We start from the raw sequence: 14,032 nt of genomic DNA, 5'->3' as shown, positions 1-14,032 counted from the left end.
ATTTACCTTTGAGTTTTTAGCCCTGAAGTCTGTGTATAACACAAGCATGAACATTTTGTTCTCAAGTTGGTACACAGACAATAAAATAGAAACATGATGACGATGTCTCCCCTCCACACGGCTGGGGCTACTGAAAGAATTTTAAGCTGAGTTTTGCCCTAGTGAGTCCACGCTGGTGCAAGTGGACGGACTGCGCAGGAGCTCGCGCTGCTGCAGAGCTCATCCACCACATGTGCTGTGCGCTGGAAGAAACAGACTCTGTCCTTCCTTTAGCGAGGAGGAGAGCAAAATTGGTACCAGTGTCACTCTACAGCTCCCTCTGAGCAATTTTCTGCTAGGATTGCAGAACGAGACCAGCTTGCCTGCTGCTTATGTGCTAAAACGGCAGGTACTTTTTCCTCTAGAAACTTACAGTATGTAACCACGCTTGTAAATTCACAAGGAACCACATGAACCAGGATCCATATGGATCCACAAGGATCCATTTCCGTTCCAGTTCTACACCAAAATCAGCATTTTTCTTGAGATCAGGTGTGGCAATGCTTGCATGTGTGTGACACTATGCGAGAGTTGAGGGCAACTCCTGAGAAAGCGCAGAGAGGACCAGACGTCCTGGAAGGTCTCAGATGCAGCACTGTTACCGTATCGGATGGAATTTGAAGGTAAACACAAGATGCTGTGCAAAAGAACTTTCCAATTAGAACTTTCTAATACTGGTGGCAGGGGAGGGCAATATATGAGCAAAATAAAGCCGCTGTGTCCCACTTCAGGCTTGAAGCCACAATCCCTCGAGAGGCTGTTCTTTCAGTTTATGTCATTAGATCGCCCTGATCAAATTTGATTCTTGAATTATGTCAGGGCTCATCTATTATCCTTATTGCATGATAGATAATAATTCCAGGGAAAAAAAACTATTCTCAACAGGAAGACATAACCATGAGAAATATCAGGTAGCTGCTGTTTCCTTATAGAAAACATGTTTTTTAATAAATGTATCCTTTTGTTAAAATTTTCCATTTTCACTCAATACATTCAGTTTTTCATTTCAGGCATGTCTGTCTCTATAGAATGCAACAGCAAGATCCTGAAGTGATGATTACAGCCAAAGCCTGTGATTTCATGTTCAGCTGATTGCTTTTGACCAGTTTGAGAACATTAGTAGCGTGCTGAAATCCTTGTGGAGTAAGCGAAAGTTTAATGAATGCACAAACAGCAAGTGCATATCTGGAATATAAGCAGACTCGTTTCTACCTGGTAACGTGTACCAGCCCCGGAACAGTTCGAGAGAGAGGATTAACAGGAAGAGACATTGCTGAGGATTAACTGTTACAGTAAGAATTTGGCTCGTTTGTCCTCAGAGATGCCAGGTTTAGAAAAAAGAAAAAAACCTGTCCGTCGAATGGTTTTAGACAGCTACGTCTTAAGACCAGTTTACAAAAATGTAATTGGTACTTTTAGTAGGCCTAAAAACGTAAAGCAGAAGGTAGCGTTTGCAATTGTTGCTTTGCGATGTCAGTTGTCTGCAGGAGCCGCCTTTCTGGAAGACTTTGCTTTGGAGAGGAAGGCGATGACTTTGGTTTTCCAGCTGTGTATTGAAGTACATGGCTCTAGTTGCACGAAACAAGAGGTTCACACATGGACAAAGCAGCCACATGTCTTACAAAACCAGTTTCTTGCAAGTGTGAAGTCTAAAAGCATCCCCCAGATGGAGACATCCAGCAACGTAGTGAGAGCATGGAGGAACAGAGCCTGCAATGTGCAAATGCAGCAGCTCTCTTCTAGGCCCAGGGGAGGAATTAGGGGATCCACAGCAAGCGACCGGAGGAGCAGCCAGAGCAGGTCTGCAAGATCTACGCGTGCAAATTTCCCTGGCTTTCCCACCTAAAGTGAGCAGCTCCGAGAGGTCTGCTCTATCCATCCTTCCTCCCAGGTAAGATGCTCAGGTTGGATATTACATTTGCCCTTGGGGACGGGACCCAGGTTTCTCCCCATCTAATGCTTTCCATCTGGAAGTGAAGGTACTGGCACAGAATATAGCAACAAGCACAGCGATGTCGGTGCATGGAGTGAGTAACAGGCCTTTTCATTACTTAGGCAGCATTTGGAGGACACCAAAGGAACGCCAGTTCTGCACTCTCGCTGTGCAGATGCAGGGATTTTGCCTGGCACAAGGGAGCAGTGAAGGCATAAGTTATCAAGGTATAACAAACAAATTACAGCATCACTGTGTTTTCAAATGTGAAACCTGGGTCTCACACCACCCTAGATAAAATTATTCCTCTGTGAAAGCGAGTCCTCAGATAGCCTGTACCCTCAGATAACCTAGCGATTACACATGGGAATGTACGCCGGCTTTTATCAGCTGGGTTTGGGAATGAAACGCAGGCAGCCAAGTTCAGAGACTGCTGCTGTGGCAGCTTTCCTCTCCTGCCTCGTATCTTCCCTCGCACCCCTGCCCCTTACACCCCTGCTTCTGCTGCGGGCGTTGGGAAGGCTGCAGGGCACAGGGACACTGGGATACTTGGAAGTCAGGGAGCCTGAAATGGGGCAAGCAGCGGGAAAGGATGGAGTGTCCCCCTGCGCGCAGAAGTGCATCCCATGAGCTAACACACAAGGAGTTTTACTCCAGATCCCCCTCCCCTTGTGCGGGACCACTTCATAGGGGTGTCGTTATAGTTTTGCACTGGAGTTATTACAGTGCAACGATATGGTGCAAACACGGTGCGAATTAGATCCGCTGAACTCCAAGGTGGGCATTGAAATACAAAAGGATTGGGAGAGGGTTGTGGAAAACGCCTTTTTTTCTTTTACTCACAGACGCACGTAACAGCAGCATTGTTCAGGAGCCGGGCTGTTGCACAGGGGCTGCGAGTTACACATGCCAAAAGCCCCTTTTCTGAACACGGGGAGAACACCGCAGGACCAGAATGACCTTGCACCAGTCTGCCTGGGCAACAGGTTCCCTCATAAAATCTGCATCAGAAACTTCCTTGCAATTAGGTCATTCAGTCTTTGATCATTTTTCTGTTCCATAAGGTACAGAAAATATTTACATTCAACGCGCAAGTTCATTCTTCAATTCCTTGACAGCAGACCGCTTTAATTATATGTGAGCTGACAGGACTACAGAGAGATCCCATGTGACCGCGGTGGAAGGCAAGAAAGCTTATCATCAGGTGACAGAAGAATGCCCTTATTGTTAGTGCCAATACTTACAAATAAACCTTTCCAGCGTGTCATATACCGGTATAAATATACCACTCCTGTGGCATTGAGCTAATATGTTAATAAAGTAAGAACCGAGGAAGGGCTGCATCTGAACTGCTTCCCCTGGGACACATGCGCCTCAAGATTTGGCACGGATTAGCTGTACGAACTGGGAGCTGTGTGACCCACAACGCAAAGTACCCCAATTAATAAAATGTTTGCTACTGTGCTCAGAGAAGGATCCGTAAACCTCCTTGGGTCCTAGTCTTCACTCCCTTACCCCGGTTGCTGTTACAAGTTATGCTGCGGAAGCTCCCAAGAGTCCTATGCCACACGGCAGGACTTGATTGTGCTAAGTGCTGTGCAAACACAGCAGCACAAAATGGATTCTGCTCTGAAAAGACGAGCTCGCTTCCCAGCCTGGCTGCCACTGCAATAAGTCCAAGGAATAACTCCAGCTTCATTGCAGTGCAAGTTAACAGTAGTAGATCCTCCTAGCTTAAATTTGCATGGGAGGAAATAAAAGTATTTGTTAGCCTGTGATTTCTCATCACAGGGCACAGGGGGTATTTTCATCAAGCCACCTCCTGCACTTCAGGAAATAATCCGGACTTTTACTCCTTACTGCACTTCAGCAAACCCGCCCCTCCAAAGATCAATACATTTTGCAGTGAAATAGGATATTGTCTGCATTGTAGTCCATAGAAAGTTAATCAGTAAGTATAGTGCAAAGCAAATAAGGAACTGGGGAGAGGCGCGGAGGATCCGTACGCATGGCGGGAGGTGCCGAGAAGCTGTGTGCGTGGGCAGCCCGCGCAGGAAGAAGCGGTGTGCTGTGCAGGCAGGGAGGAGGATGGGGTGGAGGAAGGTGCCCTGCTTGTCATGGAGCGAAGGGGGATGAGTTGCCTCTGACTGGCCTTTTGTATACCAAGGGGTAGCAGCTTTCCAGGAATTCGTATAATTTGGCAGGTTTCTGCGTCATTTCTGGTGTTGGTTATTTCTCATAACTACCTCAGACACAAGCAAAATGTGAAATTCGGGGTTCAGATACGAGCTCTGAGGCAATACATTGTGGTAGCTGTGTGATTTGAATCAGTGTATCTATTACAGGTAGGTCACTGATGTATTTTAAATTGAAGCACGTGCAAATCATTTAACAGTGCAGTTGACCCATTCACAGCTAAAGGTATAAGGGAGTTAATATGCTATAGATTTGTAAGACAAGGAGTATTTTCAAAGCATGTATTGTCTCGCTGAACACTGCAAATGTGATCTCCGATTCCTCCTGGAAACCCACCATTTTCTATAGCTCAGTTTTCACGCCAAGCACAAGTTTGGTGTATGATTATTAACAAAAACCAGCAATCTGTCCAAAACCTAACAGACAGTGAACTATGTTTTAATTTCCTTTTCATGGTCTGCCCTTTTTGGTTGATAGCATCTATCCCTATGATACATTGTGTCTTAATCTGCCCCGATCTTGCAAACATTTATGTGCCAATAACTACATCAAGCAAACTCTTCTTACCAAAATACATAGGTACTCACAGAATGATAACTTTAGGTTAATTCAAACACTGATCCCAGCATTAATGCAATATATAGATATTAATATAGTTACTTTTACAGCTGCTATTAACGGATTTTCACTGTAGAAAAGAGACCAACTCCTGCCAGCTAAACAGCTATGGATAACACATTTGAAAACAGAGCTGCTAAATACCACGTTGTGCCCTTGCTTAAGGATAGTAGCAAGTTCTTCATTCCTCTTGAAAGGATGTATGTGCAGGATTTTCCAGTGAACGTAGAGCAGAGCACCGCATAGAAATATCACAGGAGCTGTGTCTTAGCTCTTATAATGACCCTTGATATTATTTCCGCATCCACCACAAATGCTAGTGAATATATCTTCCTTAACCCCATACTTCCCTCTTTAGAAAAGTGATGCTTCTGTCCAGTTGATGGAGAACTATGGAAGAAAAATATATATATGGCTTGATCAAGGTATTTCTGGACTCATCCAAGAATGCAACTACAACCCGAGTTCTGGGTGACTACATGGTTGTATCATGAACCTGACGTTTGACAGCAATCGCCTTATTTTCCCCTATCTAAAATGGGGCTGCAGGCATTTGGTTATCTCACAGGATGAGTTGAAATAGATGCACTAGTGCTTGCCAAGCTCTTTGAGAGCATAATGGTTACTTTGCATCTTGTTTCCTTTTTATAAAGAGTAAAGCCAGGAGGTGTTGCACGGCCATTCACACCAGATAAGGTATTGAATAGGTGTGCCTAGTATAATAAACAATGAAAACGCTTTCTTGTGTTTTTAATGAATCCTTCATTTTAAAGTGAAAAACACTTGCAGAGGTTTGCACCTTTGACAATGCTATTGTGCTCATGCTTGTAGCCTTACAGAGCAAACCACCTTGATTACCCTGGAGATCTGGGTGGTAGGCTCCCTTTCTCACTCTTTATAGAAAACGTTTTGGATTCTGTATAAAACAGCAAAAGTTAAGAGAAATCCAAGGGCAGAAACTGAATTCTCGGGAGTTTTTATGCCTGACTGCTTGCTTACTTGTTTTTGGTTTTTTGTTTGATTGTTTATGGGCTTTTATTTGGGGACCTATATTTCTAGCACGGTGAGCTGCACTTTGAGCATATACTTCAAGAGCTGCTGGAAATGGCTGGGGGGCGGAGGGGGCAACAGCCTGTTTTGTACTCAGGGAACCATGTAAAGCATGCAGAGAACTGGAAGGGCCCTCAAGAGATGTCTCGCCCGTGCCTCACCTCGCGCAAATGTGTTGCAGCACTGACGCAGGCGTTGCGGTGTAAGGACAGCTTGGTCCCCACGCTCTGCCTAGATCGCCTGCCACTAGCAGAGATGGGGGTCCTGCAGCCTCTGACTTGGCTTCCCAGCCCCGCTCGCGGGGGATTCCCTTCTGCAGGGTTTGCTCCTGTCTTACACGTTCTTGTCCGTGCTAATACCAACCACAGTTCTGCAGACTGTCTGTTAGAAAACATATTAACAGGGGCCTATAGAAGGGAGGGGCAACTAAACACAGAGCTTTTCTTCCAATTCATATGGGAAGCAAGTACAAATTATTACCATTTGTATCTTTTTGCAAAGCATTTGCCATTCTAGGGTGATCAGAGAGTCCCGACCTGGTGATACACAACAGACTGTTTATGTCACTAACATTGGGTGAACATCAAACTTGGGTTTTCTTACCAAAAAGCTTTGTGCCAACAAAACCACTTCCCTCACCTTGGAGTAAGCTGCTTCACATCCAAGCACTAGTGAGAAAAATGAAGAACATAATGGCGTACAATCATAGCACATCATCAGTGCTGGCAGGTAACACATTAGGTCTGGGATCCGTGACCATTATCAGGTCCAGGCACATCGAGCTCACCAAAGTTTGATCCACATCAGGCCTTGGCGCACAACCATTTCTTTCTCTTGAGACTGTAAATACACGTCATAGGAATTTCTACCGACTTTGTATTTTCACTCTGAGGACAGGCAACTTCTAACCCAATATAAAGCCTGCAGGTACCTTGTTAACCCATCACCTTTTTTCTTGAACAAACGCGAGCAAGCAGAGTGAGCGGATACCAGACCGGTGCTTTGCAATAGGTGGCCGCAGCAGTCTCAGCCAGTGGCAGGAGCCATAAAGCTGGATTTACCGTCTCCTTGCACTGCTGCCATAAACATAACCTCATGCTCTGCATGACTACCTAGGCTTCTCCGCGTCCTTTGCTCCTTATTTTAAACAGGAGACGTTCATGGCATGAATACACCTGACACGGGACAGAAAGATCTCATACTTTTTGCTGGATACATCTCTGATAACCTCACCCTCACCTGGGCAACCCCCTTCATGGGTAAAAACCTGCTGTTTTGGTGGGACGTGTGCCAGGAGCTCGCCTGCCCAGCCATAGCGATGTACCCTGAAACACCCCCACCAGATCCCTGCAGCACGTGCCTGACTTAGCTGACAATTTTTCATCTTCTCATTGATTAGCTATCACGAGGAGGGAACAGCATAATCGATGAACTGCTCTCTTGTTTTCAGCATATGCAGCCCCCATAAAAATCCTATTATTTTCAGGTTTATTATTTTATTTTCTGCTTTTATTGTCTCTCTGAAGGAATGCTACTTCCCAATTAAGTGCATCGAAACCATAATACAGCAACCCAAAGTATTTTCCTATTTTATTTCCCCATAAAGGATTATTGGCACAAGAGTGACTGTCACTAGGCAGTTATATCACTATTAGTAATACATGCTTATATTATAATAATACTCAAACCCCACATTTGTTGTTCAAGACCCTGGAAACCCACAGAAATTCCTAAGTTTGTGTTCCAGAGCACTCCCAGAAATAGCCATACACATTCTTCATGCTTTTCCTCAGTTTGTGGCATCGTGTTTAATTTTTGATCGACAGGCCCCATACTGACATAATTTGCCAACTTCTGGTCCAGATGCAATTTGGTTATTTGAAAGGAAACCCTCTCCATCACGGTATAATTCGAATCAGCATATCCATCAAAACACGTATTTGGAGGTACGTCAGTTCAGGCTTGTACAATCTGAGCAACAGGTACACACAGTATAGATCCTGCTATTTTTGACAGAAATAAAATACTGCCCTCGATGCTTCTAATTAGTTAGCATATACCCCACTTGATACGGCAACCAAAGACAGATAGGAGGGAGCCATCGTATTTTCACATTACTGCTCGCGTTGCAAACGTGTTCTGGTGACGAAGGGGAAAGATCCCGGTTGCATACGCATTTTGTGGGAACGCACCAAAGCCTTCAATTGCATTTTGCGCCCTGTCTCCACAAATGTTATTCAGAAAAATTAGGAGAAACGCTTCACACCCTGGCAGCGGGTGCAAGGGTGAGAGGGGGCAATTGCTCACGCCCGCTGCGAGCGTGCGGGGGCAGAGGCTGCCATTCCCTTCTCTATCTCGAGGCTACAGCCTGGAGGGCGTCGAGATACCACCCCAGCCCAGAGCATCCCTGGCAGCGGAGCACCAAGAGAGCTTTCCCGGTACCTTGTAATTTCTGGCTGTACTCTGTCCTGTCGGACTGACTCCTCCTCAAGGTGCCGTGGTCCCCGCCGGCGGCGGTGCCCTCCACCACGGGCTCCGTCCTCCTCCTCTCCCCCATGTACAGCTTGCTCCTCAGCAGGGCCAAGTTCCTCCTCCTGCCCCCCACGCCTTCCTTCCCCGGAGCGTCCGTGCTCGCCATGGCCAGCCTTGCTTGGTGGCGGTGGCGGTGGCGGGGGGGCAATAGCTTGGTTTGTAGGGAGGGGAACTCGCTGCCCAGGTGGAGGCTGGTTGCTTCGGGCTTGGTTTTGGAGCAGGGCTCCGCCGGGCCCGGCTCGGCCCTGCCACCTGTGCGGGAGCGGCTCCGCCCCCGGGACGCGGCCGCCCCGGGCGGTGTTTGCGTTCACCTGCCTTGTGTGCCAGCACGCCCGGCGGGGCCGCTTGCAGAGCCAGCCCCGAAGCCGCGGCCGCCCGAGAGCTCACCTTCCCCGCTTCAGGGACGCTCCGAGCCCCGCCGCGGGGCCGGGGGTGCCGGCACCCCGAGGCGGAGTCGCGTCGGGCCGGCTTTGCCCGGGCCGCCCCTGCCGTGCCGCCCCTGCCGTGCCCTAGCAGGGGGTGCCCGAGTGCGGCGGGGCACGGGCACCCCTTCGGCGGCCGCCTTCCCTTCCCAGCTGCCGGGGCAGCGGGGGGGCAGAGAGCAAGGCAAACGGCGAGGCGGGGCCGGCACCCCCTTGGCCCTCGCTCCTTCTCCTTCCCCGGGCTAGCGCCCAACCTGCAGCCTGGTCAGGACCCCGACTCCTAACGTATCCAGTTGCATCTGCCAGGCTCCTGACCCCACCGAGAAGTGTAGCCTTTAGGCTGGAAACTCCTGATCTACAGGTTTGAAGGGACACCCATCTCCCAGGACAAGGAAGAAAAGAGCTGGGAGGGAGATGAAAACCCCTCCAGGAGGTGGGAAGCAGCGTGGAGCTGCTTGTCTCAAACCAGGCTGTGTCCTGCTTTACGCTACGCACAGAGAGGTGACACAAAAGCCTGCCAAGGACCCGCAGAGGCTGTCGCAGCAAATCACTGTGCTCCGACGGCACAGCAGAACACCTGCTCCTACGTAATACCTCTGGATCGGCCCCTGGAAGAGATCTTATTATCCTGTCTGTTAGCAATGGCCTCTGGCACGCAGGCACTGTCTAGTGATCCTCCGTAGCGCCGGTCTAATCAAGCTCATGTTAAAACAGCAGGAGCTGCTGGCATCTAAGCTTGGACCGGACTTATCCTGGGAAGAGCCCCAACAGCCATCAGTAGCAATCACTGCCGCTGCTGTGATCCCCGGCCCTCGCTGCCCTAGGAAACGCCTGGTGGGAGCCCCGTGGTGCAGCCTAATCGGTGTCAGTCTCATGCACGCTCATTGCCACAGCATCTGCCAGGGGACACAACTCACGTCCCTCTGACAAATGCTGGCGGAGCACATCGCTTTAGCATTGCCACGCTGTGTCCCCGAAGGACCGGGTAGTAAAAAACAAGCGGGGAAGCAACGTAGTAGTGTAACCTCATTTCCAATTTTTATTTTTCTTTAAGAAGCTGGTCCTGTGATGCAACCTCCTGATCAAAGCCCCTCATTTCTACCCAGCAGTGAAAGGAAAAGGTTATGAAACTGTTAAGCAATTTACTACATCAAATTGCAGCACCATGCCAGTGCTGCACAGAGTGTCCAGCCCAAACACACAGCCTGGCAGAGGAATAAAGCGGTGAGGGGGATACTGGGAAGACTTTGTGCTCACGCAAAGTCACATATTACGTAGACAATTCATGTGTTACGTCTCGCCTCCCCTTTGATATTCCCTAAGAAACTCTTTGTTTTGCAAGTCAGACCGCAAAAGTTCCTTGAAAGGCAGAGCGGTGGTGACAGCGGGGAGAGGCGTAGGCAGGGACACCCTTGTGACAAGCATCAAAGCCCCAGCAAGAAGTAAACAGATTAAGGTGGGAGTTGGGGGAAATCAACCACCCCATTTCCTTACACTGGGACTTCCGGAGGGTTTTTTTTTCGAAGCAATGGCTTGGCATTCAGCGAGGGTGGTAAAACTGGTTTAAACAGTCACCACTCCGGCTGCCCCCTCCCCCGGATAATTTTGTTCCCACTACTGCTGGAGGGTGTAAACACCCGCGTTTGAGAGAGATGGAGGAACTGATCTGGCTGAAAACTGCCTCCCCCCTTTCCCCTGGGCTATTTTCCATCTGGATCCGTGCTCCTGTTTAGTTCATCAGCCAGCTACGCAAGTAGCTGTGGCAGCATGCGGCAGGGGTGCTGCAGGGGCACATGCGAGCAGCTGGGGGTAGGGCTGGCGGCTGCTTAAGCCAGCGTTGCCCAGAGAAGGCATTTCCCCCAGCCAGGATTTTATGGTATCGTGCTTTTCAGAAGACACAGGTCCCACCATTTATATGAGATTTCATTATATTTATTTCAATTAAGATGATCTGGGGGAGAACTGGGGAATATATTTTGGCTGGGTGGAGGTGGAAAAACAAACTTTATAAAATTCTTGGCTTTGTAGGCTCTCTGCCACATATGCAGAGTTACAGCCAAGATAGGATATAGGTACAGTTTGTTCAGGTGTTTATTACGACAGCAATCTACCCACATGCAAAAGTTGTCTTCCTCTTCCTCCTCAACTCAGTCGCGGGGTATGAAAAGGTATGTGTTTGTTCAGCAAGGGAACAGTTGCGGGGAAAGCCGGCCGTGGTTTGCTGCTGCCTTTGTGCTTGCAATGGTTTATCTGGCTTCAGCCAGCAGCACTGTTTCTGAGGCAGCCAGGAGCCCAGGGCCAGCTTACACCGCAGTTTGGAAATGTAGATGAGTACTTTCTGCAACCTCAAAATATCTCCTCTGTGCCACTCAGCATGGAAAAGCTTGAAAATAGCATGTCTTCTGTAATACTGCAAGTGAGGGGGACACATTCAGGACCAGTGGCTTCCCCACCCCCTCTGGAGGGAGCGAGGTTTGAGACACATCCTGGTTTATCCATCGTCACATGAAATCCAATGATTGTTTTACACTAGTGGGCTGTGCCAGTGCAGTCAGTAGGAGGAATATGTAAAAACAATCTGATGTGTATTTGAGCAAGAAACCCCTATAAACTCTTATTATTGTTTACTGTACTTCACCTGGACTATAACAAAATGCCACAGAAAGCACGGTCAGAACTGCATGTGAAGTACTCGACTTCAGCTGCCAGTCGCAATAATATGAGCAACCCTCTCTCAATTTCCCAATTAGTCCTGCTCCCTTCTGGCCCCAGTAACAACTGATGGTCAAGCAGTATCAAAGCCACTAATCCATAAGACAAGAGTGAATATTTGGCATCTACACAGACAAAACGCTCTTTTTACAATTAACGCGAAAATCTCTTTAACCGCTGTATGTTGTGCTCATTTAATTCTCCTAAGCAAACTGGAATCCAGTTGATGTGAGCACTCACATAGGAGTTATTTGCACGGAAACCACCCTGCTTAAGAGACAGAACAGGTGCTGGTGTCAACACGGAAAATATTGGCATTGTGTTCCCAAGCAACTGTATTAGATGCATATAAGGGCTTATTGTTGTACAGTCAATGCTAACCTTTATCTCGGTCCTGAGCTATAAACGAACCGGGAGCGCCATCAAGACTGGTGGCCATTAAGTAAGCAAACAGTTATTTGTTTTCTTGTAATACCTCACAGCTGTTACAGAAGATTTCTTTATAACTTAGTATCCCAGCGCACATATGAAAAATGCTGGTGCGAGTTGACTACCGTGCCTGTTCCCTCTGATCGGAGGTACAGACCACTGCTGGAGTCCTGCAGCAATGATAGCGCACTGCCATTTTCAAGTTTGTTCACTGCAGTGGCCAGCACAGCCATCAAGTGAAAAGAGAGTCTGTCTCAATACACAGCTGCAGAGTGACTTCACCAGCAAGCACAAATTTTGCCCACGTAAAGCGATTACACTCGACAGGCAGTGAAGAAGCAGAAAGGTACCATGGTACTGCTGCAGAAAGCTGTCCTACCCTCCTCACAGGTGGAGCGTGACCGCAAAGAGCGTAGATGTCTCTATAGCTCCCCGCCTCCGTAGAAGGAAGCCTAGGTGCCTATACAAGCAAGCCCGTATCTCTTGTCACTCTGCCTGTATGCACGAGTCATAGCAAAGATGTCTTCTGAGGGACAAAAAGTTGAGGCTTTGATAAAAGCACTCACAGAGGCCCGCTGAGGACTGAGCACGGGAAGTTGCTAGCACGTACACCCTACCTGTTTGCAGCTATACTGGTAAGATAAGAACAGAGTGACGCGTGAGGATAAAAGCAATAAAAAGGGAAGGCTTAAGGACAGGTAAAACTGGAGTCTACACACTGGTTTTTCACAATGAATGAATCAAAATTACTTTGAAACATACATAGAAAAAGAACTTCAAACACCTTTCAATAGTACAAAAAGAGAAAAAAGCCTGTCTCATAGGTGAAAAGTTATTTAGTGTGGCAGTGTCACCTTCACTCCTACTGTTGATCTTGCCAGACTGGTGATTCCTGTAGAGAAACAGGTCTTTAGAAGTAAGTGCACAGCAATAATTTCTTTTAGCCCTGTCTACAATGTTTCTTGTCTAAATATTTGTAGGAGAAATTAATAAAGCATATGCCCGCCGGGGCTCAGGCTAGGCTGTGGATATTTTTAAGAAGGGATGGCTCAACCTATCAGGCTATGCAATCCACCTCCTCCGGCTGCTGCGATGCTTTCTTACTCCAAACAAAGACTCTGCCCTAGTTTACACGTACAAAAGCCTGACACGTTTTATGCCTACAGAGAGGGACCCGGCTCTCGAATGAAACACCTGCTGGAGAGGAGACAGGATGCCGAGAGAAGGGTCATCAGGGCTTGAATTGTCCTCGCAGTGCCAGTGGATCCATCACTGTCCAGCCGGGGCTTTGTGTCAGTCTGTGAAACAGGCTCGGAGCCAGGCCAGCTCCCAAAGGCGCACACCTAAGGGCAGTGCTGCTTTGAAAGGGCTAGGAGGTGCGGAGAGGAGGGGAACTCGCTAAGGAACCGAGCAGCCCTTTGATTTCTTCGGGGTTACAGCCGCGCAGTTATTTTCTAAGGAAAATAACCTGACTCTGTTGATCAAGTAGATGGCACTGTGATATCAAAGCTAATGAGGAAAGACAAGCAAGCGAGCAAGGCACAGATAAAAGGACAGGAAGATGAATCTTCATTATTGTTATCTTTCAATGTAAAATAGGAGGGTGTCGAAACTACCAAAGATGAAATATTTTCTGTGGGATTCTTTGAGAACCTTATGTCTGGCAATTCACAAATCAAGAGGGGAATGGAGCCTAAAAAAAGCCTATCATGAGCAATAGGCGAGATTTTCCTTCTAGGTCCCTATTTTAAATGATTATAGATTGGCAGCTTCGCAGTAAAACTTCATGTTTCCAAACAGTATTTTTATAGCTGAACTGGAACGTTTTTCTCTGTCTCTTTTTGTGTATGTGCACGTATGTGAAAGAACAAATGAAAGAATGAACAGGAAAGAAGACTATTTGGTGATTTCTGTTTTGTGATGGGGAAGTTGCTTTGGAGTAACAAAGATAAGAGTCTTAAAAAAATTACGTTTCAGTTCATACTCACAAACAAGTTTTGGTGGGAGTTACAGTAGACTGAAAATCCTTGGTTCATGGGGCTTAAAATTAACTCAGTACAGATGCTCAGGAGGGAAGAAATGGGCATATCCTACAAAGCTT

General features: G+C 47.5%; 1 protein-coding gene across 1 annotated transcript in view; it reads right to left on the bottom strand.

The window, feature by feature from the left end:
• ARHGEF38 (Rho guanine nucleotide exchange factor 38) overlaps positions 1 to 8,474 on the bottom strand; it is a 36,868-nt gene extending 28,394 nt beyond the window's left edge. The window contains exon 1 of the mRNA XM_075500669.1: positions 8,279 to 8,474. Coding sequence (XP_075356784.1) covers positions 8,279 to 8,474 — 196 coding nt within the window. The remainder of the gene's footprint in view (positions 1 to 8,278) is intronic.
• Between the last annotated feature and the right edge of the window lie 5,558 nt (positions 8,475 to 14,032).

The sequence above is a fragment of the Mycteria americana genome, chromosome 4 (genome assembly GCF_035582795.1).
Source record: "Mycteria americana isolate JAX WOST 10 ecotype Jacksonville Zoo and Gardens chromosome 4, USCA_MyAme_1.0, whole genome shotgun sequence".
Lineage (NCBI taxonomy): Eukaryota > Metazoa > Chordata > Aves > Ciconiiformes > Ciconiidae > Mycteria > Mycteria americana.
The sequence above is the reverse complement of the archived record's forward strand: the minus strand, read 5'-3'. Positions and strand labels throughout refer to the sequence as shown.